The 27,257-nt window shown below is 41.9% G+C and overlaps 2 protein-coding genes across 7 annotated transcripts in view; both read left to right on the forward strand.

The window, feature by feature from the left end:
* BBS9 (Bardet-Biedl syndrome 9) overlaps positions 1 to 4,527 on the forward strand; it is a 326,659-nt gene extending 322,132 nt beyond the window's left edge. For all 6 annotated transcript variants that reach the window (XM_052792624.1, XM_052792616.1, XM_052792650.1 and 3 more), the window contains one exon: positions 3,835 to 4,527. In XM_052792624.1, coding sequence (XP_052648584.1) covers positions 3,835 to 3,875 — 41 coding nt within the window. In that variant the 3' untranslated portion in view covers positions 3,876 to 4,527. The remainder of the gene's footprint in view (positions 1 to 3,834) is intronic.
* Positions 4,528 to 22,396: 17,869 nt separating this feature from the next.
* The window catches only part of BMPER (BMP binding endothelial regulator), a 150,986-nt gene continuing 146,125 nt past the window's right edge, over positions 22,397 to 27,257 (forward strand). Inside the window, exons 1-2 of the mRNA XM_052792683.1 lie at positions 22,397 to 22,751; positions 23,622 to 23,707. Coding sequence (XP_052648643.1) covers positions 22,640 to 22,751; positions 23,622 to 23,707 — 198 coding nt within the window. The 5' untranslated portion in view covers positions 22,397 to 22,639. The remainder of the gene's footprint in view (positions 22,752 to 23,621; positions 23,708 to 27,257) is intronic.

The following is a 27,257-nucleotide window of genomic DNA, read 5'->3' on the forward strand; positions in this document are numbered from 1 at the left end:
GCCATCATGCTCAAATATTATCCCTCCCTTTAAATATTTTGGTTTTTTGATTTGTCTGGGGTTTTTTTTTTTCCCCTCTAACTGCATGAATATTAATTCCAGGAAAGTTGGGGGGTTTTAGCTGTCTTTGGTGCTTCCGTCACTGTAACTGATTTTCTTTGAACTCTCAGTTTTCAAGACTCAAAAATACATTTTGATCTGCAAATGAACTTTCTGTGACTCAATGATGCGTATGCATTAAGTCATGCTTTTCAAGAGGCAAATTAATACGACTGAGGTACTCTGTGTCTGTTTATAGAAGCTGCTTTCATGAGGGTGCTAATGTGCTCTGATTGACAAATACACAAAACAATTTGAGGGATTTAAGTGACTGAAGGTGGATTCTGGTTTTCATCTCAGATATATGCAATCTCATGTTACTAATCAGGATATTAAGTTAATCATATATTTTAACTCTGTTTTGAAAACTTACCTCCAAAAACTCCTGGGGTTGCCTGCTGCAGAGGAGTTAAAATTTATCACGATTATTTCCAAAAAGCAGCTTCCCAGTTCCTAATGGATAAATAGATACATAAAGCTTTTAATATATATTTGTCTAAGTGTGTGCTCAGGCCAGTATTATTCTGGTAGGATTTTTGGATGATCTATAACATGAAACATTGAGAACTTCATAATAGGGGATATGAAGATGGAAGGAAGCTTTTTGTCCTGATGCAATGAGGTAAAGGAGCCTTAATCTACAGAATTTTTAATTTTATACCCTGTATTTCTTAGGATCTGCCTAAGCTTGTCAGAATATACTGATGATAAACCTCTCTGATGTTAATCATCTCACCTACTATGATATAGCATGTGCCAGTTGGATCAATGTGAAATTATTGTTGTTCTCCTAGATGACTAGTAAATACTTCGTGCTGAAAAAATACAGGGTAGAGGTGGGAAGGCTGATCATTGCAAGCCATGTTTTCATACTGCCTCCCATTTTGTAGTTACACAGTAAAAATAGCTGCAGTCTGTACGTCACCTGTCAGCTCACCTCTCCCACAGTTTACTCATGTGGTAGTTCTTTGATCCATGCAGAAGTATTCCAGGTTCCCTATAGCTGTGTATAGTGCTGTTGGGCAAAGCTGTGTGAAATTGAGGTAAATCCTGCTGTATTACTTCAGTTCTGCCAGCCCATAATTCCATTTAATGCATTAGGTTTAGTGGATCCACTGTGTTTCATGAGCTTGAAAGTAACCATTCACATTGCCCATTTTGGCATGGCAATGCGCAGAAGTAGACACAGAGGTTATTTGTAAGAAGTCAATGTCATGTATGTAACAGGTTTTGAAAGCAGTATCTTGGGCACTATTTTATGGCTCAAATTTTTTTACGTAATAATTTTATAATTACATTTTAATTTTTAACATGTTATGTTTTCAGCCTAATAAAGGAAAAGTTGCATTAGGATATTACAGCCTTTTCATTAAGGTTTCCCCGCCGCCCCGATATTTTTGTAAACCTCCCTTCCTTAATTTCTGTACTGTTATGCTTCTTAGATGTCCTCTAGCCAGTCCTGAAATGTATTGAAGTTGAGGGCACTGTGCAGTGGCAGTGTACCATGTCTTAAGTGTGCAACTTAGTGGGCAATGCTAATGCACAGGTTAGTGCCTCTTGGTCTCTAGAAAATCTGTGGCTATTCTCTTCAAGTACAAAGAGCTGACCATAATCATACCACCTTTTTGCTGTTTCTCATCCGAGAAACATGTGCATGTCCAGCTTTTGTAAGAGTGTGCAGAAACCAGTTTCACAATTCTTGCAAACTCTTCTCCTTGATTATGGTGGGAAAGTAAGATATTCTCCAGTATCTTTTTATGTAGTACAGAGCTGTAAACAGCTCCAGGTATCATCTCAACAAAGCTATATAGTCAGGAACAGTATTAACTGTGAGCTCTGCAGTGGCTTCTACACTGCATTGAGCTACATGGGGTATTTCATTGCAAATGCATGTCTTTAACAGCTTTTCCCACCATGCTACTTCTGCAGGGCTTTCCTCAGCAAGTATCTGTGTCTAAAATTATTTCCATGATATATTTCAAGCGGTATCTCCTTTCATCTTCTCTCAGCCTTGTTAATCTCTTAGTCCTAGAGCAATATTTCTTTCTCGTCTCCAGTATTTGTAGCTCATCTTGGTTTCTTATAATCTGCACATTTCATTATCATGCTGCCTACCTCCTTCCCCGAGATCATTAACGAAACAAGATGGGACCTGCTGCTAGTCCCTTTGGCATCCCAGCATGTGCTATGTGATAAGAGTTTTGAACAAAAGAACTACCATTTGAGGGCTGACCTTTGTAAACCCAAGTCACCTCTTAACATGGTATTTTTAATTGTCCTTAAAAAAAAAAAAAACAAACAAAAAAAAGTAGAAGCTTCAGTAAGGGGAGCTTCTTAGCCCCTTGGGCTTCCAGCTGTTGCTGAAATTTACTGCTTTAGTCTTTTGTATCTTGGCGATTTTATCCTTGATCTCCTGCTCTGTTAGCTCCACTGATGCTTTCCTTCGGTCTCAAAGCTTGAGATAAAATTTGTTCAGTTTAGCACCATCAGCTATAAAAACCATTGTAAATACTGAAATCCCCAAACACCAAAAAACACTGGTATTGTAAAATAAAAATTGAAAAAGAAATCTAGATGTTTTATTCATGTGGAATTGCACGGACCTAAATGAAAGCATATTCTTTTAATATTACGTAGATTGTTAGTGCTAAATTCTGTGTGAACGTGATTGTGAAGGCAGTCAGGCTGACAAGCAACTGGTGTCTTGGGTTTAGAAGACCTGGATGCTCAAATTTTATTCTGCTGACCTGCTGGATCATTTCACTTCACAGGGTGTGTGGGGAATTCAGCCTTCTTCAGAGATGGCTCATAAGGAAAAAAAAGAAATAAACCCTACAACCCATAAAAGCTGTGTGTTATTTTTATTATTATTCATATATCATTTGGAGGTGGTGCCAATTTATTTTGGATTGCTTTAAATTCATTAGAAAAGGATTTAAGTTAAATCATTTTCAACCTAAACTAATAGTGGACATGTAAGAAACTGCTGGGTTAAATAATCACTTTAATTTGAAGTCATACAGGTATGTGCATATACAAATCTGTGTGATTATCCGCTGTTCTTTTTCCTCCCTAGACATTCCAAGCAACTTTTTATGAGTTTCTACCCACTTTTCCAATTCTGTCAGGTTTATTTGCAAAGATTAATGTCCAATCCAAGATGGATTCATCTCTTGAACTGGTATTTGAAAATAGGAAACTTGTACTCTTGGTTTAAGGCAGAAGTTATCTTCAATACAGGCGTGTTGCTATTTTCCCCTTGCCCAAAGTGTTAGGTGTTAGTCTTATATAAAAAAAACTACCAACAAACCCCCCCTTGTTAATGAGTTTATGGAGCCTAATTTTCTATTGCTTTGCAATTTGTATTGCCAGTTCTACCTAGAAAAAGGGGCAGGCAAAATGCAAGTAGATGGAGTAACTGTGTCTCAGATCATATGCCCAGTTGTTCTCGGTCATTTTTTTCTGATGTAAAAGTATTCTATTACTTTATAACTTAGACTGTATCACCCATCATATGCATAAAACAGCTGATGTGAAATTGCCTGAATTTTTTGTATTTTCTAAACTTGTGAGTGCTTGAATATGCAAGTTATGCATTTTTATCCTGTTTTGCATGTAATAAATTGTTTCCTCCAGCTATAACCGAGGCTTTTACAAACTGATGGAATCAACAATATAGTGCATGTAGTTGCCAAGTACGCTGAATTTTTAAGCATCTTCTTTTCTGCTTTATAGGTTTGTCTGAGGATGCAGCAGAGGAAGCAGAAAAGCCATGAAATCTGAAGATGACCCTCAGGAGGAATTTCTATCTGATATCAAATGCATTTATAATGCAGCAGTACCAATCCACTTTACTCTGTAGTGATTGCAGCTTCCAGAAGTAGAGGACTGTGCTAATTTATACAAAAAAGTTCCATTCTAATAATTTTGGTTGGGTGTCCTGCCAACTACTAGCATCCTTTCTGTGAGCAAAGTTTAAGCACTTACCTAACTGCAGTAGGGGTGTTGTGTTATGTTTTGCGATATATCAGCCCTTTCTAAGGATTCAGTTGATTGATCAAAGACTGTTTACACATAGTTAAAAGCAACCTTTGTTTCAGGATATGTTTTATCTTTTTTTTTAAAGATACTCTGAACTGTACCTCCCTTTGAGATTATATTAACATTTGTTATATCACAGTTTTGACAAAAAATAACTATCTCGTTTCCTCCTGTACTAACATTCACGATTCCAGACAGCTGAATTCACCACCAGAAGAAAAACTGGTAATCCATCAACTTTTTTTTCCCCTCTCTCATTGCTTATACAGACTCCTGCTCTCTAGAGATACAGAGTAAAATATGGTTACTGGACATAAAGGGCAGACTGTTTTGCCATTAACTATGTCACTATGAATGTGAATAAAGTTTACACTGTAAGTACCTTGAGCACAGCAACACATGGATCTTTTTATGGTTACCTGTGATTTCTGTTTTTCATGTCAATCAATCTGTTCTAGTTATGGGTAAGATTTTTCAAAACTAACTAGGAATTTTTGAGTGCCTTAATTTTTATTAATCCAGTTGGAAGGTGCTTTGAGGGTTGAGTTTTTAGAAAGTGCTGAATATTCGCCTTCTGAAAGTCAGGTCCATGCAAGGTGCCTGAAATGCAACACCCAACGACTGAGGTAACCTTTGAGAAGACCTTGGCCTAGGGTTTGGAAGCATTCAGGCTCATGTCTGGATTCCTGAGAGTGAGTTGAGATGTCAATAAAAGATTCTCGGAACTGAAAATAAAAAGCTACTCTTAACTGAAAATAACTGAGACTTGGATCAAGTGTAAAAACAGGCATTTGAACGAGGCCTCTCCTGGCTGTTGCTGCTTCATACTAAAATACAAGTTGCAGTCTTTTGGATGGCAGATACAAAAAGCACTGCTAGTCTCAGCTTAGTTTCTGGTGGATGCAATTGCGTGAGCCATCTCCCTATCCCACACTCCTGGTGGTTTCCTCAACAGGGGTTCACCAACTCCTGTTCCAGCTGTAGAAGAGTTCCTCCCAACTCATTTCTGTGCTGCTTCAGCAGTGGTTGTGACAATTGCTGTGGTTTGTGCTAGCTTGATCTGTGGATAAAAAGGAGACATTATTTTTCAGGATGTCTTAAGCCATCAACCTTTATCATCTCCATTATCTACTTTCAACCTCTTTGCATCCACCCCCAAAACAAAACCAGCTTTGCACCACTTATGCATCTGCTGCTTAACCTTCTGTCCTAACTCTGGTTCAGTAAACCTGATATAACCATGTTTCATGGAGCCTTTTTCAACATGTTAGCTATTAAATAGAACTAAGTGGCCAGGGAACTGGGTAAGACTTCTGATACCTCTGGGACTGAAGTGGGCAGCAACTCCCTGTAAAAATGACTCTGTCCCCCAGGAGACCTCAGATATGTACTGAGTTCTCAGAGTTGTGGGGCCAGAAATCTTGCTGCTTTCCCAGGAAGGAAATCCTACCCCCTGCTTGTTATGGAGTGATTTTGCTGGCTGAGTTTTCTTCACTCTGATCCCTCCCCCATGGTTTTTGTCAGGAGGGTGGCATCCAACCCATTGTCAAGGTACCCTGCTGCGCTGCGAAAATTACACAATAAAATAATCTCCTGTAGTCTCTGTACACACCTCAATGACCAAAGAAAATCCATGGAGAACTAATCAATTACTGTAGCTATTAGGCTTAAACTTTAACTATGGATCTCAAATCTTCTTTTGTCTTCTTGTCAGCGGCTACTGGGTAATCTAGAAAAATCAACCACAATTACTACTGAAAGCCCATACCATAACAGTGTAGAATGAGAGTTCTGTGAAATATATTACTTTATCATAATTACCGTTATTGAATATGATCCCAGTGGTCAGAGCTGCCTGGCTTCATTGGGAGTGTAGGGTAAACAACAAGTAGGCACTCAGGTCAATTATGTCATTCACTCTTATTTAAGTTATTTTCTGTCATTTTAAGATGTAAGGCTCAGAAGCACTCTTATTTGCCTTTTCTGCTCTATGCTTTGTAAAATGAGGCCTCATGGGAATAGTTTTGCAGAAAGGGGAAAAACATACTGTTAATAAAGAGAAAAAAAAAAAAAGGTAGAACTGTCTGTAGTAGTAATGTATGACCTCTTCGTATATCACACTAAATTGTGGTATTTGATAGTATCATCAGGATTTAAAAGTTGCATTGAGTAAAAATTACTTAGTTTTCCCCAATGCGAAATAGTCCATCTAACTCAGAGGAAGGAAGTCATTGAAAGGTAGTCATTTATGCAACAGGCTAAGAGGAAATATAGTAAAGTAATTCTTAGCAGTTCTCAAATGTAGTTTGAATTTTTAAGAAGGTTCTTTTTGGCTGGAAAAAAATCAGGCCAGTTACAGGAAGTTTTGAAGTTAGAGAGTCGTCCAACAGAAAAATGTAAGGAAACATTGCTAGTTAGGGGGGACCAAATGTTTTGTTCTCATCAATGATGTTTCTGAGGCCAAGACAGACATTGCTGGCCATCAAACTATTCTGAACAGGATTTTAAAGTAATGCCTGGTCAGCTGTTCTGGTCAGCTTAGATATGCAGCCTGTCTGCACGTTTAGCTATTCGAGGAGAATTTTATATGTTTAGGTGGCTCACAGATAAAAAGGATTTTTTAATGAACATTTTATTGAAATTAATTTCATATACATATATCTAAAAGGAATTTTGTGACATTTTGAAAACCACCGTGAGTCGTGGCAACTTTATTATATTTGTGCTATAGCACTTTGAAAAGCATTTTCTAAAATAAGTCCTAACGTAAAATATATACATTTTTTTTCTGTTACACAGGTAAATACTTCTAAAGTTTATTTTCTTGGTAGAATTTATTTTCTGAATGTTATTGTCCATGGGCTTTTCTTTCATTTTGTTTTTGTGCTGTTGCAATTTAGAAAAACAGATTAAAACAATTACTAGTCTGATGACCAAAATCTGGAGATCTGGGCTTTGCTGATCTTTTGGGCTTTGAACACAATGCTGAGTTCAAACTAGGACTGTGGTTTTCAGCCTCAGATTGATTCTTCTGTCCAACTATTATTAAACTATGACACAGAAAAACAACATTTCTCTACTTTCAAGGGGCTGGGTTTTGCTTTATAATGTCTTGTCTTTTTCTCTTCTTCAGCATTTATTGTACAGCAAGCATTAGGGATAAGTTTTAATATTCTTGTCTTGCTTATAAATAGTAATTTACTGCCATAAACTGAAATTTCCTGAGCAGAGATTGTACTGCTATGTGAAGTCCTTTCAGCATTAAAAAAAAAACAAACAGGGTATGCATCATATTGAATAATTATCTTTCCTTCTTATCAGAATATCCTGTTTATAATCTATTAAAAAAACTGCTGCAAAGGTGCTGTAAAATATGACGTACTCCTGAAACCAAGCTTCTCTATTGCTGCTTTATTTGAAATTAACCTTGAGTTTCCCATAGCCTTGTTTGTTGTCACCCCTTGACATCATGCTGCCTTGTTCATTTACTCCCTTGTAGCATAAGGTTCCTCTGGTATTTATGTGGTATCTTCATGTGCAGTTTGCAGGTGACTTAGTTCCTTTGCAGCTCAAAGGTAAAGTTTGCATAGCTTTCTGCTGGTTCTTGAGCCTTGATCCTGTCGAGGGGACAGAATGCCCTCAGGTCCTCTGGAAACAAGTAGGAGGCCGAGGCACTCAGTGTCTGCAGACCTGGGCTTATCATTAGCAAAAGTGACCCAAGCTAGAAGTGTTTTTGAATGCATTGTTTCTATGAGAATTTATTCTAATATTCTCGTAGACCAAGTTTAACACAAGTTTGATATTTATATAAAGACTGAAAAATATTGCTTGGTTTAGAGTCTGGAATTCCTCTCTACTTGCCCATGTCCTTCTTGTAAATTCTTATAATGGTCAATAGTATCAGGAATTATTATTTCTGTCCTTCTCTTTTGCAAGATAGCTGGCTGGTTGCTGTATAGAAGCTGCTAATTTGGGGGAATATGCTTTATTCAGCAGACCAGCAGATCATAGCAGAGACACCTAGCACTTTTGTTAGCATTAAATGTATAGCAAGTGATTTAGTTAATCATGGGATGGAAGCATAACCCAGTTAATTGATTTGACCTGGTGTTCTCTTACAACATGTCCCGATTGCTTTATCTTTACATCTGCTATAGCAAGGAGTACAAACAAATGCAACACACAAGCACATTTAAAGAAGTATAATTGTTGTATACTGTGGTATTTTCCAAGAGTTTCATGTTGTCGAAAGCAGGAAAGGGTGTAAAATACCATTATATTTTCATATGCAGTCATTGTAGGTTGATGTTTCCTTCGCATGCACTGTCATGTGCTTAGATTTACTACGTGTGTATGAGGCATCCATGCTTGCAGATGAACCTGCTGTATTGAAGGTTTCAGTATCCATCCCTGTTCTTAAAATGAAAGGATTGAGCAAAATCATGTTTTTATAGCAGGAAAAAATCTCAAAGTAACCAGGAGCCCTGGAAGAGATCTACACCCTCAGGCTACAGCATGTAAAGTGATGTTAGCTCTAATGGGAGTATTTTCTATTTGATATAGCATGAGCACATTGTGTTATTCACTTGTTTGCTAGCACCACTTTACACTGTCATCATAAAAAATACTTCTTTTGGAAATTATTTTTGGCAAAACCAGTTAAGGCTCCAGAGCAAAATGATAACAGTGTTTGATAAGATATTTTGATTCATCTTCATAAGCAGAATAGAGATTTGGAGTGCTTCCTAAGTGGGAATGATCATTGCAGATCATAGCTCAGTCTCCACCACAGCTCCAGCTGGGTGCAGACTGGTAGCGTATTCAGCTGCAGAAACAAGATAAAAGCTGTTCCAATTATGTAAGCTGTTGCCTGATGAGAAATCTTGAAGGGAGGTCAGTTATCCTGGGTCATTACTGTAACCTGGTGAGAGGCCCAAATCTACTTTTGTTGAATTTGAGTATTTTGCCATTAATTTTGATGGGAGAGCATCCATACCCTTCTGCAGGAGGCTGCATGTCATAATAAGATGACATATAAGCACCATTTAAGTCCTAGCTAGATGACGTAATAAATTATGAGGGTCACTCCAAAAGGTACTATTCCCAAAATAAAATATGCGTGAGGGTTAGCTAGTCAGTATTAATTAAATAGCTGCTGCATTCCACCCCAGAAGTGGTTGCTTCTCTGTAGAGAGTGATGCTGCATGAGAAATAGGCCCTTGCAAAATAAAACCCCAGAGCATTTTATACATGTTACTTCAGCGACTTATGAGATTAAGTCACTCTCAGGGTGATGTATAGCAGCTTTTCAACAACCAAAGCAGCACTGTTAAGTAGTTTAGGAAATCAAGCAATGAACAGCATGCTCCCCTTCTGCTCCCCAACTGACAGAGTATGGGAGAGAAGTATTTCCAGGACACATTCTATTAAGAAGAATGCACTTACTTAATGTGACATTTGATCAACAGAAAGCTCGGCTCTCTATATTTTAAAAAGTTGCCATGGCTTCTCTAAATTGGATGTTGTTGTTATTATTACTATTTCCTGAATTTCATGTACTATTGAAAAATTGGCATCTCCAGTCTCCTCTCATTATACTGAGACATTTTATCATTGTTAATGAATGTAGCATAGATGCTATTCTTAGAGAACCTTAGGAAACAACAAGGGGTTTGGTCCAAGGATGGCTTAGACCAGTCCTCTTACTTGGCTAAATCTGATGAGACCATATCACAAAGTCTACGGTGTGTTTGGGAAAGAAATGAGTTTTTATTGTGTTGGTTTTATTACTTTATTAATTTTAAAGGATAGACCAGTTCCACAGCATCTTGGAAGTGTTAGAGAATCTATAAAGAAGTTGGTCTATAACAGATGATATTCCAATTCATTATGAAGCAAGCATTCAATAATTAATAGTTACTTCAATGCCCACGATATATTATAATCATGGTTGGATTCAATTACAAGAGACATAAAGGGGATTATTGTACTTTTTCTTCCCCTGATGGTATAATGAAGTGGAGGCAATTGGGATCCATAAATATTGGAGAACAATCAAGTTGCTACATATATAACAGGAACTGCTTTTCCAGCTGTCTGGATGTGTAGTGTCTTCCTTCTGCTTGAGCAATGACTGTAACTAGGAACTGGTGAGAATACAGCTTGGTTAACATGGTGTGATTGCTTCTGATCCAGTAGAAAGAAGAGAGTTTCTCTTGACAGCATGTTTGAGCACCATGTTCCAGGATAAACTAGATATTTCATGGTGGTATGACTCGTATCTTTCATCATGACACCAGATAGCTGCTTTGTGGACTTCAGGGTGCAAGTCCCACAAGCAGTCGGGAGGTGTGTGACTTGTGAGGGGAGTGCTTTGCCCATTGCTCTGGGCAACAGTATTTCAGCTGTAAGGATGTGCCCCATATGGCAGTGACTAGAAAGCCTGGGAGGAGGAAGAGGAGACCCAAGGGGCTGGATTCCCGGCTGGATCGTGTACTAAAGCTCCCATGCCAGCTGCCACAGAGAAATATATTCTCCTGAGAAGAGGAATCCTGCCTCGTCTGGGTAAGACTGTGTCCCTGGGATTAGTACGGTCGGGTGTTTGGTGGTCAGGCAACAGGCCTGGATAAAGTGATAACAACCAGCTCGACATCAGTAAAAGGACGACTGAAAATGAATGTTTCTGTGGCCAAACAATCAAAGAAGAATATGGACAATATGACTGGTCTTTCAGAATAGCTAATGGTTTTGTCATTGCTGGGTCAGTTGTACCTATCTAGTCCCCTGCCACTGAGAATGAAGAGATGGAGAGTCACAGGAAAGCAAGGTGCAAGCAGAAGTGGATGATACTTCCTTACTGCAGGCCAGCAGGACTGGAGAAGGTAAAGGGTGGTCTTCTGTGTAAGTGCTACTGGTGAGGTTGGCAAAAACAAGGTGGAAGAGAGTTGTGAATGTGTAGGTGGTTATAGATTGTGGATGGTACATACTTGGTGTATTAAGAATTGATTTTATTCTATTTTTGTCTCTTTTTTTTTTTTTAACAAAGTCATTCCACATTCAGCATTCATTAGCTCATCTCATGGGGAGAGGAGTCCTTCCTTTGCTTTTAGTCCTTCTTCTCGTCCTCCACATTTTTGTAGATAGCAGTCACTCTTGCAATCATGTCATTCATTTCCTTTCCTTTTTGCTTTTTTTTTTCTACCAGATCCCATTGACGATAAATTGATGATTTTGCCCAGCAGCCACTTTGTAGATGTGTTTTAAAATCCTGAAAGAAGGAAAACTTGCAGCAAAATGAGTGTTTTGGTTAAACCTTTGAAATACAATGTAGCTATTCTTCCCTGGGATGAATAACATTGCTTTCAGCATCAGGAAAATAATGAATGGAAAACCAAATGTGCTCTAAAGAAGTCAAAGCTTTTTTTAAAGGGCTACTGCCCAAGTATGTCATCCAACGGAGGAAAGTTGGTAGCTGCATTGTTTTTTGTATGACAGCTAACCAGACAGTGATGTGATAACTTTTATTGGGCTAACTAAAGATAAAGTTAGAGCTGAGCAAATAAATCCCAATGAGTAACAGAGTTCATACATTTAACCTTTCTTGCTTCTCATTAAGATCAACTTTTTCAAACCTGGCCACTGATTTTTGGCTTCCAGTTTACAGCATGCCAAGAGAGGACCTAATTGCTAAGCCGGGTGAGCTTCCTACCTTCAGCTTGACAATTTTGATTGCATGAAAACTAACAGGCAAAAAAACACAGTCTGGTCCTACTTGTTCAGGATTATTGCACTGGCCAGAAAAGCAATTTCTACAAATGCTTTTTCACCTCTCGGTCATTTGGAGATACCCAGTAGACAAATCTGAATCCTGAGTGTTTAGCTGAGTTAGGCTTCTTATGTCTCAAACCAGCAGGCATGTCCATCCCTCTGTGGCTAAGCTAGGAAGTGAGTTTGGAAACCTGCATGTACTGTGACTTTGTGCATAGAGGTTTGTTACCAAATCACTTCCATGTTGACTTCCAATTGAAACTCGTTCCTCTCTTTCATGCTCTCTGGTCATTGCCTTGCTACTGTAAATTTGTAGGTGCCCCCACAGCCACCAAATGTAAAGACAAATTATTCCTTCTCTGTATCGCTTTTACGCCTGTTGATAGCACGTCTCCTTCAAAACCAGGCGTGTACTACTGCAAGTGAAGTGAGTGGCACAGCAGAGTTAAGCAGATCAAACCGCCAGTCAATAGCAAAGTTGTATAACTCTCACTGATTGAGCATCCAGCGGGTGTGGCAGAGCAGTTTCCAAAATGGGAAATTTACTCACCAGAATGGCCAGAAGACATTTTTGTTCAGAAGAAAAACAGCCAGAGGGTATAAGCAAAAGGAGCACCCTTCTTTTTGATTTCTTGGGCCTACTTCATTGTTACTCGGGGCTACACTGTTGTCACGTGGCTTCTGCGGTGAGAAGATTGTGGGTTTGACTCCCAGCTAGGACAAACCAAAACCAGGGCTCTTGGGGCTCTGACAGAGCCGTGCTCTAGCCCTTTTCCCCTTCTCCCCCTCTCCCCACACATGCACAGGCTTCTCTGTGCTCCTGAACAGGGCAGAAGTGGGAATGCTCAGTTTTACTTCTCAAGGGTGACTCTCTTGCTCCAGCACACAATTGCAGCAGAGGCTGTGTCGGCAGTCAGGCTGCGCCACAGCAGTCCTGATGACTTGCCACGGATTCTGCATCCCCGTGCTTCCGCCTGCCTCACGTCAGGTGTCATCTGGATCCCCTTTATATATTTTCCACCCTTTGTAAACTATAGCACCAGGTGGTGCTTAGAAAATATTCATAAACTGGTATAAAGTTTTTTTGCTTCTCCCTACAGGCTCCCACGTCTCTCTTTGTTTTCACCGTGTGCCCATGGGGATATTTTTGGGTTAAGGTACCACACTGTCTCTGCTAGGCTTGGTTCAGTCCCTGTCCTTTCCCTCGCTAAGGCCTGCATTATCAAAACTAACTGATAATTTGCATTGTGCTCATTTTTTAGATACCCCAGTTAAATTCGAGGCTTGTGGCTCAGTCTGGGAACCCAGAAAGTGAGAATCTGGAGTTGCGGGTGAATAGAGCTATTGTTTGGCTGCTCCCCTGCTCATACCTTTGCAATCTGGCTGGATCCTGCTAGCTGTGAAAAAATAGTTTGCATTACACCTCTTCTAGGCAAAAACAAAGTATAGCTTTCAGAGCCATCTTTTCTTCCTCGTTTCTTCCAGTTTGCATCATGTAAATTCAAACTGTCTTGTCTTAATCCTTTCCTGCACTTGGGCCAGCAGTGGAAAGCATGCAAAATTATGTGCATTTTATCCTCTGTGCGCTCTGCAGAAACAGCTTTACAAACCACAGACTATTTTAAAACAAGTGGCCATTTTTTTGAAATCCTATCATTACAAAGCCGAGGCTTGATTGTTGTCCTCCAAGTGCTTCATAGCAGCAAAATACCTGCATTTTGGGAATTGTGCTGTTTATTCATCCAGTTGGAGTGGATCCAAAAGCAAAGTGTGGAACCGTTGTGAGCACTGGCTAGTGCTCACAATGTTACTTTCTCTAATAGATGGCCTGTCTTGTCATTTTGTGGAATTCTCAGATGTCAATTCATCATCATTTGGAGTGTGGGGATGTTTTTTTATTTTTAGATAAAGATGCACAGAAATTATATTTAAGAAGTCCAGTTGCTTTTGTTACTTCTGGCACAACAGAACTGAAAGCAGCTCCGCTGTGGGGTGGCAAAACCCTCAGTTCTGTGATTTATTATTTGATATTTTTCTTTCTTAATACGAACATTTATGAAGGTAAACACATGCTTCAAAACAAGTCCATCTAAGAAATTAATTGTGAAAGTTAAAGAATACCACCCTGGATTATCTTTTAGGGAAAGGTTGGGGTCTCCATCCTGTAGGTGCTTCACACCATGCGTGTCCCAAGCAAGCCATCCAAGCGATGCCAGTGGGCAGCCAAGTCATGCAGCTTGCTTGGCATAGTCTGTAAGTACATGGGCAGCCTCATGCCTTTTCTCTGAAGGTTTTTCCACTTTGACTTTTGGGTTTGTTTCTGTCTAGCTTCCGTGAAACCACTGGCTCCCAAGGAAAGCCTGGGAAACCCTAGACACTGACAGCTGCTTAGCTGAGTTTGTGGATTAATTTAGGTCTGGCGCCAGTTTGAATGTGAGGGATAACTAAACAGGTTGCAATGGGGTGAACTGCCCTTCACTGCTTCTGGGACCATGATCACACACCCCCAGGCCAGAGGTGTGGCTGGCTGTGTGCACAGCACTCAGCGCTGCCACTTTCAGAGGGCTATGGACCCAAATTCCTTCTCCTGGGGGCCTCAGGAGATGCACCCCCTTGGGAGAAGAGACCTGTTCCTTGCGTAACTCAGCACAGAGTGAACCTGAACACAGGGGCACCTCAATGCTGTAGTCGCCCTGCTTTCCAATGGCATTATCCTGCCTTCCTCTGGGGACCTGCTGCAACAAGTGCTTGCCGGACGGCCTTCTGCCCATGATATGATTATTCTTACTGATCTCATTGGGGCTACTCTGATGTGTGAACATTTCCCAGGGAAGGGTCTAAATTATGGGGTCTATTAGCATGGTGAGCAGTTTCCAAAGTACATCCAGCACCGTAACATTATTTTTGTTTAATAATAGCTATCTTATTTATTATTGGACTTCCATACCGATACAAACTACACTACAGTTGTACAGACTGACTTCAATTTGATCAAAACATAAGAATATTAAAGCCAATTTGATCAAAACCTAACAATATTAAAACCAGTTAGAATTTTAAGTGACGTTGTAAAGGGGTAGCTCTCTGGTGTTTTTCAAACTAGCTTAATTAAAACCCCAAAGCCACAAATTCTGTTCTGAAAATAGTTTATCACCAACCAGCCTCTCACAAGACATCATTTTGTAAGTCAGAATACCTGCCAGCCACTACCTTGAAACTTCAGAGTCTACCTTTAAAGATACCTAAAATAAATAGCGTAGACCACATGTAAATACATATTTAAAATTCTGTGAAGCCTTAAAACTGTTGATTGTTTTCTTTGGTCATAAGAAATTCAGCTGACTCTCTTGGGTTTAACCTGCTAATATATACAAGACATGTGACTGATACTTTTCCAGCGTAAATACTATTCCCTGTCTCTGTTCACCTCATGCTTCTAAATGGTGTATTTAGAGGTATGCTACTGTCAGAGAACTTGGGGATTTGGCAGAAACCTCCTGCAGATCTGTGTAATGACACCAAAAGCCCACGTCTGGCACATTTAATGATACTCTCATCTCCCTTTGAAAGAGCCTTAGATAGCTGTGTGGCAAGTAGATGAATTACACTGCCTTCTGGAAGTACATTTTTTCTCTTGCCCAAGTGGCTGTGTGTTTTCTTTTTGGTGAAGGTCTGAGATTAATCTGACCTCGGTGAACCGGTAGCAAAATCAGATGGGTCTTTAACAAATTTCTGCTTTGTTGCTAGTATACTTGCTTATTTCTGCTTTTTTGTGTACTCTTGTCTACTTTTGGGTTTAAGCACATGCAGAATATCCCGGGTTTAATTAGTCAGATTGGTGGGCAGTTCAGTATAATTATTAAATCTTGTAGTATTGCTGCTTTAATAATGGCTATATTACTCATTATGAAACTCCATAACTAGCAGAAGTTTCAACAGATCAGTGCAGGATTACCCCGATTTGCTCATGTATATTATCTGTACATATCCTGACGGTTGGAGCTGAAAAAGACTGCTTATGATTGTCAGTTCATTGCTCTCTCTATGTGCAAGTACTGTCAGTCAGCAGGACAGATCGGGTATTAATGCTTAATCGAGTGTGCTCCGTTTAAATCAGAAGCCAGGAAGAAATAGTAGAGGGGATTTCTTACCTGTGCCAGCTGTAATGTTGCATAGCCAGTTTTCTTAAGAAAAAAAGTAATCAGTAAATTGCTTAAGCTTTGTATCTGGAAATTAACAATAAATAGGCATTCTTTGTAAAACTGTCGTTTGTTTTGTTTCCAGATAAGGTATGTTGTACTAATTGCAGGGACAGTAGAAGCGAATGTCCTGTACAGCCAAAGCCACGTGAGTGAAAAAAAAAAAGCACATTCTGAGAAAGAACCAAGAGAGCGTTTCACTCGTGTAGGAGCAAGACGTTAGCCCATACGGGTTAGATCGCTATAACCCCATCTGAGGTTCAAATTAACTCTGGAAGCAGCTCCGGCTCAGCCCTGCCCGGGGGCTGCCGGCTGCAGGGCTCTGGTCGCCCAAGGCTGCCACCTGCCAGCAAGTGCACCGCACAGCAGCTTCCTTTTTTCACCTACTATTGTCGACAAGCTGTAACTTTTTATTATAGATGACTTAAAATTAATGGCCCTTAGTCTCCTCTCGCTCATTTGAGTGTGAATGAGGGCACCCATGTGAAGGAGAGGAGGCTCCAGCTTGATGTATTTCGTTCCTCAGACCTCAGCTCTCTGAGTTTTTAAGCCTTTCGTTGTCATTCAAAAAAAGTCCTGGGAGAAATTCTGCTGTAAAACCAAACCAGCAGCAGGAGAAACGAGCTCACAGGGTAGAGTCTCTGTAGGTGAAGTGATGCTCTTACAGGATGCGTGTCATTGGAAACTTGTCTTTTAGCAGAAATGCAAGTCTTTGCCTTTCTGTGCTTGGTAGGGGCAGGTGCTTTTGAACTGGATCCTGGCTGGAGGGAAAAAACTTCTGTCAAAATAAGCGTGTCTTTACTTTTGGGGGGAACAAGTATTTCTGCACATGCAGAGCAGCTGTCTCTAGTACAGAGAGGGTCCATCCTCATCTATTATCATCAATCTTCCATTTTAAAAAATGTTTCTAGAGTACTCTGTTTGTTGCATTTATTAGCTAGTATGGCAGCCAGTCAAAATGCAGGTTTTGGTTTCTCTCCCAAATTGAAAGCAAAGTAGTACCACATGTCTGGCACTCTTCATGTGATTTCATTAGCTCTTATCCTTTATCAGACACAGCAGATGTTCAAGGGTAAACCTAACACACAAACACATAACTCACACAAAATGATTTTTATTATCTCTGGGAGATAAACTATTTACAGCAGCGAAGTAACAAAAAGGAATACGAGTATATGCCACTTCATTCTGTTTGCTTGGCCTCTGGCTTCTTGAATAGCTTCTGCTGGGAATCCCATCGTTAAGATGGCATCAGCATTTTTGTTATAATTTACTCTTTTTGTTGGTTTAGCATATTTGATATGGACTACTATAGCAGTCCATTGTCTCCATATTGGAGCAATATTTTCTGCTGCATACAAGTATTTTTCAGTTTGAGGTACTGGTGGCATTTATATCCAGTTTAGTTTAGGCTCTGTTCATTTGGTTTGCATTTGTACCAATACAGATGATGAGGATCCTTTTGAAGACTTTTGCAATGAGAAACTCCCTCTTGTAAGGCTAACTTTTTTTGAGTTCTTAGAAAATAGAGTTTAAACAATTGGAGTATGCAAGTTTGACTGTGCCAGGACATTCTGTGTTAATAAACTTTTAAAATGTTACTCATTATATTTATCTTGCCGCAAATAAATTAAATGCTTTGCATGTTCCAGGGGTTTATGGAAAACTGTCAAAATGATGAGTTGTTTGTTAAAATTTATAAACATTTATTCTAGTAAGTCTCACTGTAACTTTTAGATACTTTCTTGTACTTTCCTTTTATTTAAGGACTTCGACCATATGCCATTTTTAATCCTGTTACAGTTTTAAAACGTCTTAGTGTGGTCTCCAGACCTCATTTACATCCATTTAGTTTTCTGAATATTTTGCAGTAGGGGAGCTTTGTCAGGAGCACCTCTTTGACACATTCAGGTCAGTCTCGAGGTTTATTAACATTATCTCCTGGAGGAAAAGAGCCCATGTGAGAAATACTGTTTGTTCACACTGGTTCTTAACTTTACAACACGATTAAGCATAGAAATTAATGAACATGCATAAGCATTTGAAAGGCTCTAGCCCAGCTCAGTATGACTGAACTGTGAAGACCTGACTGGCCACCGAAGGATGAGCAGTAGAGTAACTCCCATCTGCTCTCCTGCATGAAAGTGCGATGTCTCCATCACGATCCTATGAGTTACTATGGAGCTTTCCGATTGCTGTGTGCTGCTGCACAATGATAATAAAATACTTTCCCAAATTACAGGTGTTTCTGCAAGAATTTGCAGGGTTGAAGCTTATCAGATCCACGCCTTCAACTACAGCAGATGTGTGATGTTCTTTCTGATTATCTAAGTTATTGGTTTGAGAATTCTTTGTCTTTTTAAACTGTTAATAACAATAGAAATGTGTAAACTCAATCTGATATGCAAACCACCCTCAATGCCTTGTGTATGCATAGTCATTTAGCAGAACAGAACTGGAAACAGTGAGTTGTGCCAATTGACATAGCCTTCAATACAGTGTTTATCAGAGACATATTTTCTTTATTTTGAGATGCCTTATAAATACAAAGAAACTGTGTTAAAATAATGCATAGCAACATAAAAGTAATAAAAGCAGGGACGCTCCCAGTGCTGATGTATACATGTTCCTATGTAGCATGTTTATTGCACACCTTCTTGTGTGGTAAGGGACCCTTAGGAAGGCCTATGCCCAAGACTTAGAAGAGTGAATTTCCTAAACAAAAGAAAATACACGTGAATTCTAGTGATTTGGTGCCTTCCTCCACTTCTGGAAGAATTCTCTAGCCCATGAAGAATGGGCTTTCTAGCGATTTCGACTTGCCAGTAAAACAGATAATCATGAAGATAGATGTAATGCGATCACTGCCATCATCTTTACTGTTACTATTGTTAACTATAAAGCTTTTTTCTTCTTTTTACGTGGGTGCTAAGTTGAACCTTTATTATGACCAGCTAATGGCTGATGTAGTTTTATGGCTGACCATTGGGAAAGCATCACTGGAGAGGGAGCTGAATTACATACAAAGTAATTCAATAACAACTTGCAATAACAACTGATACCATGTAATGCTTATACAAAAGAAGTAAGGGTTTTTGTGACATGACTTCTGTTTTAACTGCTGGCATATAACAAAATCTGTGCATACCCGACAGCAGGACATGGTTTTCAGTGCAACCCTCTGATTTTGTTAAAATTAGCACAGCTTTGAATGTTGCTTGGAAAAATAAGCAACAATAAGCAATCCCTCTTCAAACAGGGATGCAAAAGGGAAAAAACTTTGAAACTGCACTTAATGCGGCATTACAACCAGAAAGGATGCTGACCTCTGATAAGGTAGTTGGGAGATTGGGTAAGGGAGAGGTAAAAAACTGAGACAAACACCATACCTGTAGCACTGAATGGGTGAAACTAAGGTGGGAGGATTAAGATGGCATATGTCCCTCCCAGGTTGGGTTTTACTTCATGAGAGATTTAAATGGAAGAGTGATCTTCCTCCGTGACATGTCACCATTACCAATATCAGGAAGAAACAGAGGCTGCTGCTAACAACGAGCATCTCCCCTCTTCCCTGATGAGGGGAGATAGGGAACTAGGGCATCGGGAGGCTCAGAGACAGCACCAGCCCTTGGCAGGCCCTTCTACTGGGCAGCTAACAGTCTGTGAAGTCTGGTGTAGGCACGGTACGGGGAGGCTTAGAGTCCCATTTCAGCAGGTATTTCAAGCAAGGAAGATGGGCAAATTCCTCACCCCAGCACATGGTGCTACCATGGACCCAGGGAGCTCATGCCACGGACAATATTTTCATGCCGCAGATGTTGTTTCAGAGGTAAGTTTTAGGCCTAATCAGTGTGTTGAAGGTGCTTTAGTGATGACCACACTTTTTTTTTTGCATGGGAAAAGTAAAACTGTGTAACAAGTCTGGGTGTGTTGCTCTATAACTGCCTTGCCTTAGGTATGATTTCATTAGGTATTCTTGTTAACTGAATGAGTTATGGGAGGGATTGAGTGTGAAGTTCAGTTGCTGCCGCCTCTTGTCTTCATTTTATAAAGGAGATGAAACTTTTTGCATTTTCAGAGTATTTTAGCAAGTTCCCTGCTGCTGTTTGGATGCCTGAATTGCTATTTGAGGCCCTCATTGTGGTTTGTATGTTTCTCACACCGGGTGATGTTAATATTTAATGAATTTTAGACCATCACGAAGAGATGATTCAATGCACATAATGATATAAGTACTCTCCTGTGGTAGTTGTCACTTGAGAAATTATTAGGGTAGATTTTTATTTCCTATGGCTGTTGCTTTAGAAGGGCTGTGGCTGCACTGGAATTAGAAAAGGGAAATGTAGCCACTGATTACAGATAGAGAAGTAAGAAAAAGCCAGCTTGCCAAAACATTCAGTACATCTTTCCAATGGAAAAAACTTTCGGACATGTGAAAATCTCTGCTGGAGTAGCGCATAATAATACATACCTCTACAGGCTCATCTATTTTTAAAATGCAGGGAATCGTGAAGATGACATTTCCCAGGGAAAAAATATATCCAGGTGACACACATATTTATGTACTGAGTTTGTTATGTATTCTACACAATGTGGAGCAAATTTTGTATCCCACTTGTATCTTTAGGGAATATAAACCTCTTTTAATTGCATCTAAATTATCATATTTGCCTATGCAGCTTCAACCTGTACAAGTTGAGGTTGGGAGGTGAGAAAAAAGTAGGCTCTCCTTCCTCATAGAGAGGGATTTTGCTAGTGATGTCCAGAAGTTTACCAGTATCAGTTTTCCATAGTCCCTATCATAGGCGCAATTTTAGCTATTTTAAGACTTTTGCTTCCTACCCTAAAGGTAGGTGACAAATTGTGTTGGAAATGAGGTATACATATCTTACTTTTTAAAAACAAAGATGCAGGCTTTCAGAGGTCTTGGGTTTTGGGTTTTATTCTTAAAATGAACATGCAAATCTAATCGTCTTGCATCTTACTGGGAAGTGAAATGTATTTAGAGTAGTCCTGTACACACCAGCCTGCCATGCACCTGATTTGCCACTACTGTAAGCTTTTTTGAAATAGCAGCTCACATCCACCCCCCAAAGAAAGAAAATAACAACGTGTGTAAATCCAAAAACGTTTTTCAGCTTGTTGTCAGACTAGTTTATTTCAGAGAGCCTACATGTCCCCAAATGAAACATCACAGTTGGAGGGCAAACTATTTGGAAGATCTGTCCCAGAAAAACCTCCTGCCACACACCCCAAGTGTCATCCTGTCCAGTCCATCCGTGGATTTGTGCGTGCCAAAGCTCGGTTTCGGTGATGCCTGTGGCTAATATCGCCTGTGTTTACACCTAGGACAGCAAAGCGCGGACCTGCAAAGGGCGAGTGTTAAGGAGGAGCTGCCAAGGCTACAGCGAGGGACCCGCACGGCAGGTGAGGCCCCGGTAGCTGCCGCCCCGCTGCTCCCCAGCCCCTCGGGCGGGGGGAGCCCGACCCTTGCCGAGCCCCGGGCTGCCCCGGTGGGGAGAGGCAGCCCCGGGGCTGGGCGGGGAGGGCCGGAGAAAGCCCCTTCGGGGGGCAGCGGCCCCGGGAAGCGGCCGGCTCCGGCTGCCGGAGTTTGTGCTGCGGTTGCCGTGAGAGAGGGGGCAGCACCGGGGACGGAGGGGATCTCAGCGGCCCCGGCCGGGCGGGCAGCCGGGCGAGCGGAGCCCCGCCGCGGCGTTCCCCGCCGGCAGCCTCCCTCCCCCCCGGCTCCCTCCCGCTCTCCCCTCCTTCCCTCTCCCCGCTCGCCGACGGCCGGTAAAACCTGCCCGCAAGCACGAACGGCACCGACACGAGCCAGGGACGAGCTCGCCGGAGGCAGCCGGGGCCGCCGCTCTCCGCCCAGGTACCGGGGCTTGCGCCGCACCGGACCTTTCTGAGGATCCACGTTTCCTCCCCTCCTACTCCTCTTTTACCTTCTCCTTCTCTTCTTTCCTCCTCTTCTCCTCGATCCTCTCCCTTGCTCCCCGCCCCCCCCCCCCCCCCCCCCGCCGAGCGGCCGCGGGCGCAGCCCCCCGACGCCGCGGCCGGCCCGGGTGGTGCTCGGCGGGGCCGGGGGAGGGAGTGGCCGGGCATCTCCCCGCAGGGAGACGGGGTCTAGGGCTGGCAGCCTGTCTGTGCGTGTGTGCGCCGGGGGGGGGAGGGAGGCATGGAGCCATGGGGGCCGGGGGGTGCCGGAGGAGGGACTATGGGGAGAGGAAGGAAGGTATAAGAAGGGATGCAGGCAGGGGAGGGGGGTGATGGAAAGAGGGGGTGCGGGGCCGAGGGGCAGACGCTGACAGCTGCTTTCCCTGCACCCGCAGTCCCCTCCGGTGCCGCCGTGGGGTGGGACTCCCCGGCGGGCCACTGTCTCCCGTCCTGCTCCCCCTCCACCCCCACTCCCCCGGCGCCGGGCAGCAGTGCTGAGGCGGGCGTACGGGGGGCGGCCGGGCTCCGCCACTCGACGGCGCGTCCCGTCCGCTGCCCCGCAGCCGGCGGGCAGCGGCAGCCCCGGGACGATGCCCCAGCTCGGCGGGGGCTGGCCGGGGACGCCGCGCTTCGTTCCGGCCGCCGCCGTCCTCCTGGGAGCCCTCTGCCTCCCCGGAGCGCTGGCCTCCTCCCTGCTCACAGGTACAGGGGCGCGGGGGGGGGGGGGGAAGGGGCCGCGGGCGCGCAGGCTGCGCGGTGCCCACCTGCCGCCGGGACCCGCCGTCGAGCGCGGGGGCTGCCCGGCATTTCGGGGAAGGGCAGAGGGCTGGAGGTGTAACCGCGTGGTTTGGGGCAGGTGATCGCAGGAACTATGGTTCTCCCCCCCCCCTTTTTTTTTAATTTTCTTTTTTTCCCCCACTTCCTCTCGAGGGTTATATTTTCCTGCTCTCTGGGGCATGGAGGGAAACGCTGAATCAACTTCTAGTGCAAGTGAGGAGCTATTAGGTTTCAAGAAGTGATTCCAACATGACACAATGCCAGCTAAGCAGCGCTAGGGCCATAAAGGGATTTCTAATTTGATTCCGTTTGACAGTCAGCCTGCTAATTTTGACTCATTTGCCACTTGGCTGTCATGCATTGAAAGGATGCTTGGTTTAGGGCTCATGCTGTATTCCCGGTCCAAGTCCTCGGAGTGTAACAGACAGCTTTCTGCTGATTTCAGTGAGCTCTGGATCTATCGTTATAGAAGTATCCTGCTTTGAGTGGAGTACTCATTATTCTCCACACATCATCTGGGAAGAGAAAAAGCGTCCTTCTTTGCTATAACTGGGGCACAAAGAAAGTCTAGGTTTGTGCGGCAACAAAAGGCCAGTCATTTCACAGTTGCCTTTGGAATCTTACAGAAACACTGAACATCCCTGCTTGCTTAAAACGGGCAAATTAAGGCAAGATTTAAAATCGAAGGCTAGGAACGGAGCAGGGGTTAAACGTGAGTGGGACAAGGACAGTTTCCAAAACCAGCTGGGGGAATTGAAATATGTTAGTATTTTAAATTTTTTATTTCTATTTCAGGATCCGTTGCAAAATGTGAAAATGAAGGGGAAATTCTGCAGATACCATTTATCACAGACAACCCTTGTATAATGTGTGTTTGCCTGGTAAGTTTGGATTTCAGATAGTAACAATATTCAGGCCTGTGCTAAAAGTAACTGCACAGAGAGGGGAATATTTCACATAATCAAATCTTGGGTGCCTCTGCCGCCTTTATGTAACACAAGGTTATCTCAGAGCTGAGCTAATGGAAAGTACTCCAATCCATGATCTGGTAATCATTTCTTTGACTTTAAAACTCTCAGGCACAAAGTTGTACGTGACTTTAATATGACATTGTGAAACCGCATTTACCATGTGAATTTGGAGGCAGAACTGTGTTCACAAAGTCAGGGGTGCACACAAAAGCCTTTGCACATAGCTCAGCAGAGAGAGTGAAAGGTAAGGTTTGGAAATGCTGCTGCTTCGAGCTCCCATGTGCTTAGTTTCACACGCCAGTGGCTGAGGAGCTGCACAAGGGTGCAAGGTGAAGGCTGCAACGTGACTATACATGGTGTGGTAAGATGACAGCGAAAGCACAAGTGATGCTTTCGTTGGAGTGCTTTGTTCCAAGGATGACACTGCCTGCTGTGCTGGGAATTCAGTGGTTAATAACGTCGCTAGCTGATTCACATTTTGGAGAGAAACGTTCCCTTTTCTTGTAACTCTGCTTCAGAGTTAAGCATTTTGGGGAGCAATTCAGCTGGACAAGCCAAGGCTTAGGAGATATTGAAAAACAGTTGTTCTAAATAAAACTTCCTACAATATATTTAAAAGAAAGCCATAAACCTTAATTTGCTGTTGAATGCAAAGAAAAGTATAGACCAGCAAGCACTGTGTTTTACATTTTGGAAGTTATAGAGTAGCTGAAGGTACAGAATGCATTCTACTTCAGGACTGAAATATCCAGACACCCTGTCCCCCCCCTTCTATTATTGCTATTAATATTATTAGCATTAGCCAGCATTATTATAAGCCTATAAAAGACTTGAAGAATTGTTTCAGACTGCCTTTTAGAAGGCAATTTTGGCAACTGTAGGACCCTGATCTTGAGCCCCCTGGGGCTGATGTATATCGCTGCACTGAGTTCAAGAGATTTTAAGTGAGGCTCAGTGATAACTTCTTAGCTAGTAGTGATAAAAAGTAAGTTATTGATTCTTCTGAGTAGAGGGGATGGGGAAAGGAGGAGCGTGGGATGTGGTGAGTAAAGAAATCAAAGGGAAAAACAAAAAAAGAGACAAACCTGTGTTTTATCATGGATCACCTTCCCAAATATGTCTGCCACCACTCTTGCTAATGGAAGCTGGTGTTAACCAGTGAGGAAGCAATTTATCTGTGAAAGAGCAGAAGTTCAGTCTTGGGCATCAGGGCAATAATGCATCAGGGTAAAATACTTGTATTTATAGATCTCTCTAGACCTTGGCTTTATTAAATCAATGAGCACCCTTTTAGCGTATGAACATGAAGAACTGCAGAAAACATTGGATGTAAGAACTCTAAATCTCTGCAGTTTGTAGGGCTTACTTTAGTGAAATGGCAGCTGAAGGCATTTGGCTCCCTGCTATGCAAGGAGGACACTACGTTTTATTAAGAGTACAGATGTCTAGCGATTTACTGAAGTTACCTGCACTGGATACACTCTGTTTTATTTCTGTCAAAGGATAAATGTGATCTCTGTTTCTTGAGTTGGAAGCTACGAGAACTGGTTGAGGAGAAGGAAACCAGTCTGGAGATACTGACTTTAATGCTGTGCAGCATCAAAAGCAATGACTTATTGGACAGCCTGTTGCTGAAATCTTTGTTCAGGCCTGCCACAAGGGAAAAGATCAATTTTAAGAGGTCTGGGGAGAGCAGAAACAAAAGAAATGATGTGGTGATTTGTGACCAGGAGGGAAGAGAGAACCAGGTTTCCTTACATCCAACTAGAAATATTGATTGTTTAATAGTGATTCAGTGAGGAACTTTCTCTAGGAGACTGATCATACTCTTCAAGGGCAAACCTGATGGATGTTCATATTGTAAGAAGTAAGCGACTAAAAAGAGAGCTTAGTCAGCTGTTCCAGGAGGGAAGCAATTGCTGTCCAGGAGAGGACAGAAAATTCAACAGAGGGCACTTGTGTTAAAAACACCAGTAAAGCAAGTAACTGAAATACTGGATTGGATTATGGCAGGTCTCCCCTAGCAGTGACACATGTCCATGACTGCGAGCTGCCATAAATAACCGCACAAGTTACAGAAATCTGAATGGCTCTGGGAAGAAGAGGAATATCTAAATAACTCCCTTCCAGGACTTCTCCCATCTCACAAATGAGAGGAGACAGAACTGAAATGCAGGAACTGAATCATCAAGTGTTTGACAGAACTGACTCTGCAGGTTGTGTCCTGCGGAGCAGGGGGATGCATCCCGGCAAGGGGGAAAGAGGGAGGCAGCATAAGCAAAGCGGTGTCCAGCTTTCTCTTAACAGGCTCAATCAGTTGAGAGGGCAAAGTGACAGGTAGTACCAGAAGAGCAAATGTGGTAAAAACTGGAAATTCATAGGTTATGAGTAAGTTGAAATAATGCGACAAAGACTGCAAAGAGCAATTACAAATGCAATTCCTTATACACCACTGAGAAGTCTTGGTAGGAAGACCAAAACCAACAGCTGTCTTTCCTCATTGATTAGCGGAGACAGGGCAGGCTGATTTTCATGACAGGAACATGAGCAGGAACAAGGCAGATAGAGCAGACACAGGCTTCTGGGGGCACTGCTCTAATAAAGCTTCTAGCTCTTGTTTTAGAGTTATTGGTAACACAAACCCCTGAATCTTGAATACAAAAGGGACACTGGTGGGGATCTCCTAGAGACAGCCAACTCTGGCTACCAAACAAGATGAGTTCATTCTGGAGCATCTGCTGTAACATGTGGAAAGAGAAGTTGTGGTGTTATGGGAATTCAGACTGGGTGACATGTGCTGGAGATTTCGTATATGGTACATAGTGAGTCACTCGCTTCTGAAGTATAGGTAATGCTTTTCTAATAAAAAGGCACTGCACCCACCATGGGATAACTCTGTTTTAGACTTCCCTACTTGTTGAAATGAAATGTGGTGGAGTGCACAGAACAGCACTGTTGCTTGCCCTTAATATAAGGGAACAAGTAAGACTAAGAGTGTGTATGTGTGTGTGTAAATGTACACTGTAGCTCTGTATGCAAGAACTACCAGCCAAACAAGCCACTATGGCTAAAATCTAGAGTTCCCTGATTTGTAATTTATACGTCTCTATTTTATGGTCTTAATAATACCCATACAAATGGTCATTTTTAACATCTGTAAGACAATAGTTTTAATGGGAGCTTTTACAATTACAACACTTCAGCAATGGTATATTGCTGTCCAACTAATCATCTCTAAGCACTTAGTAAACACGGATGAATGTGATCTCCAAAGAACTGGTCATTATTATGGCTGACTGCAAGAAGTGGCCATTTTTATTTTTTTTTTTAGAGAAAAACATGAAAGTCAAAGAAAGACTGTGGTTTATCCACAAGGAATTTCTTGTAGGGCTGTGATGAAAGCTCAGGTCACCTAACTCCTGGTCTAATGGTTTGACTACAAAGCCATCCCTTCTCACTT

Source organism: Harpia harpyja, chromosome 1, assembly GCF_026419915.1.
Source record: "Harpia harpyja isolate bHarHar1 chromosome 1, bHarHar1 primary haplotype, whole genome shotgun sequence".
Taxonomy (NCBI): Eukaryota; Metazoa; Chordata; class Aves; order Accipitriformes; family Accipitridae; genus Harpia; species Harpia harpyja.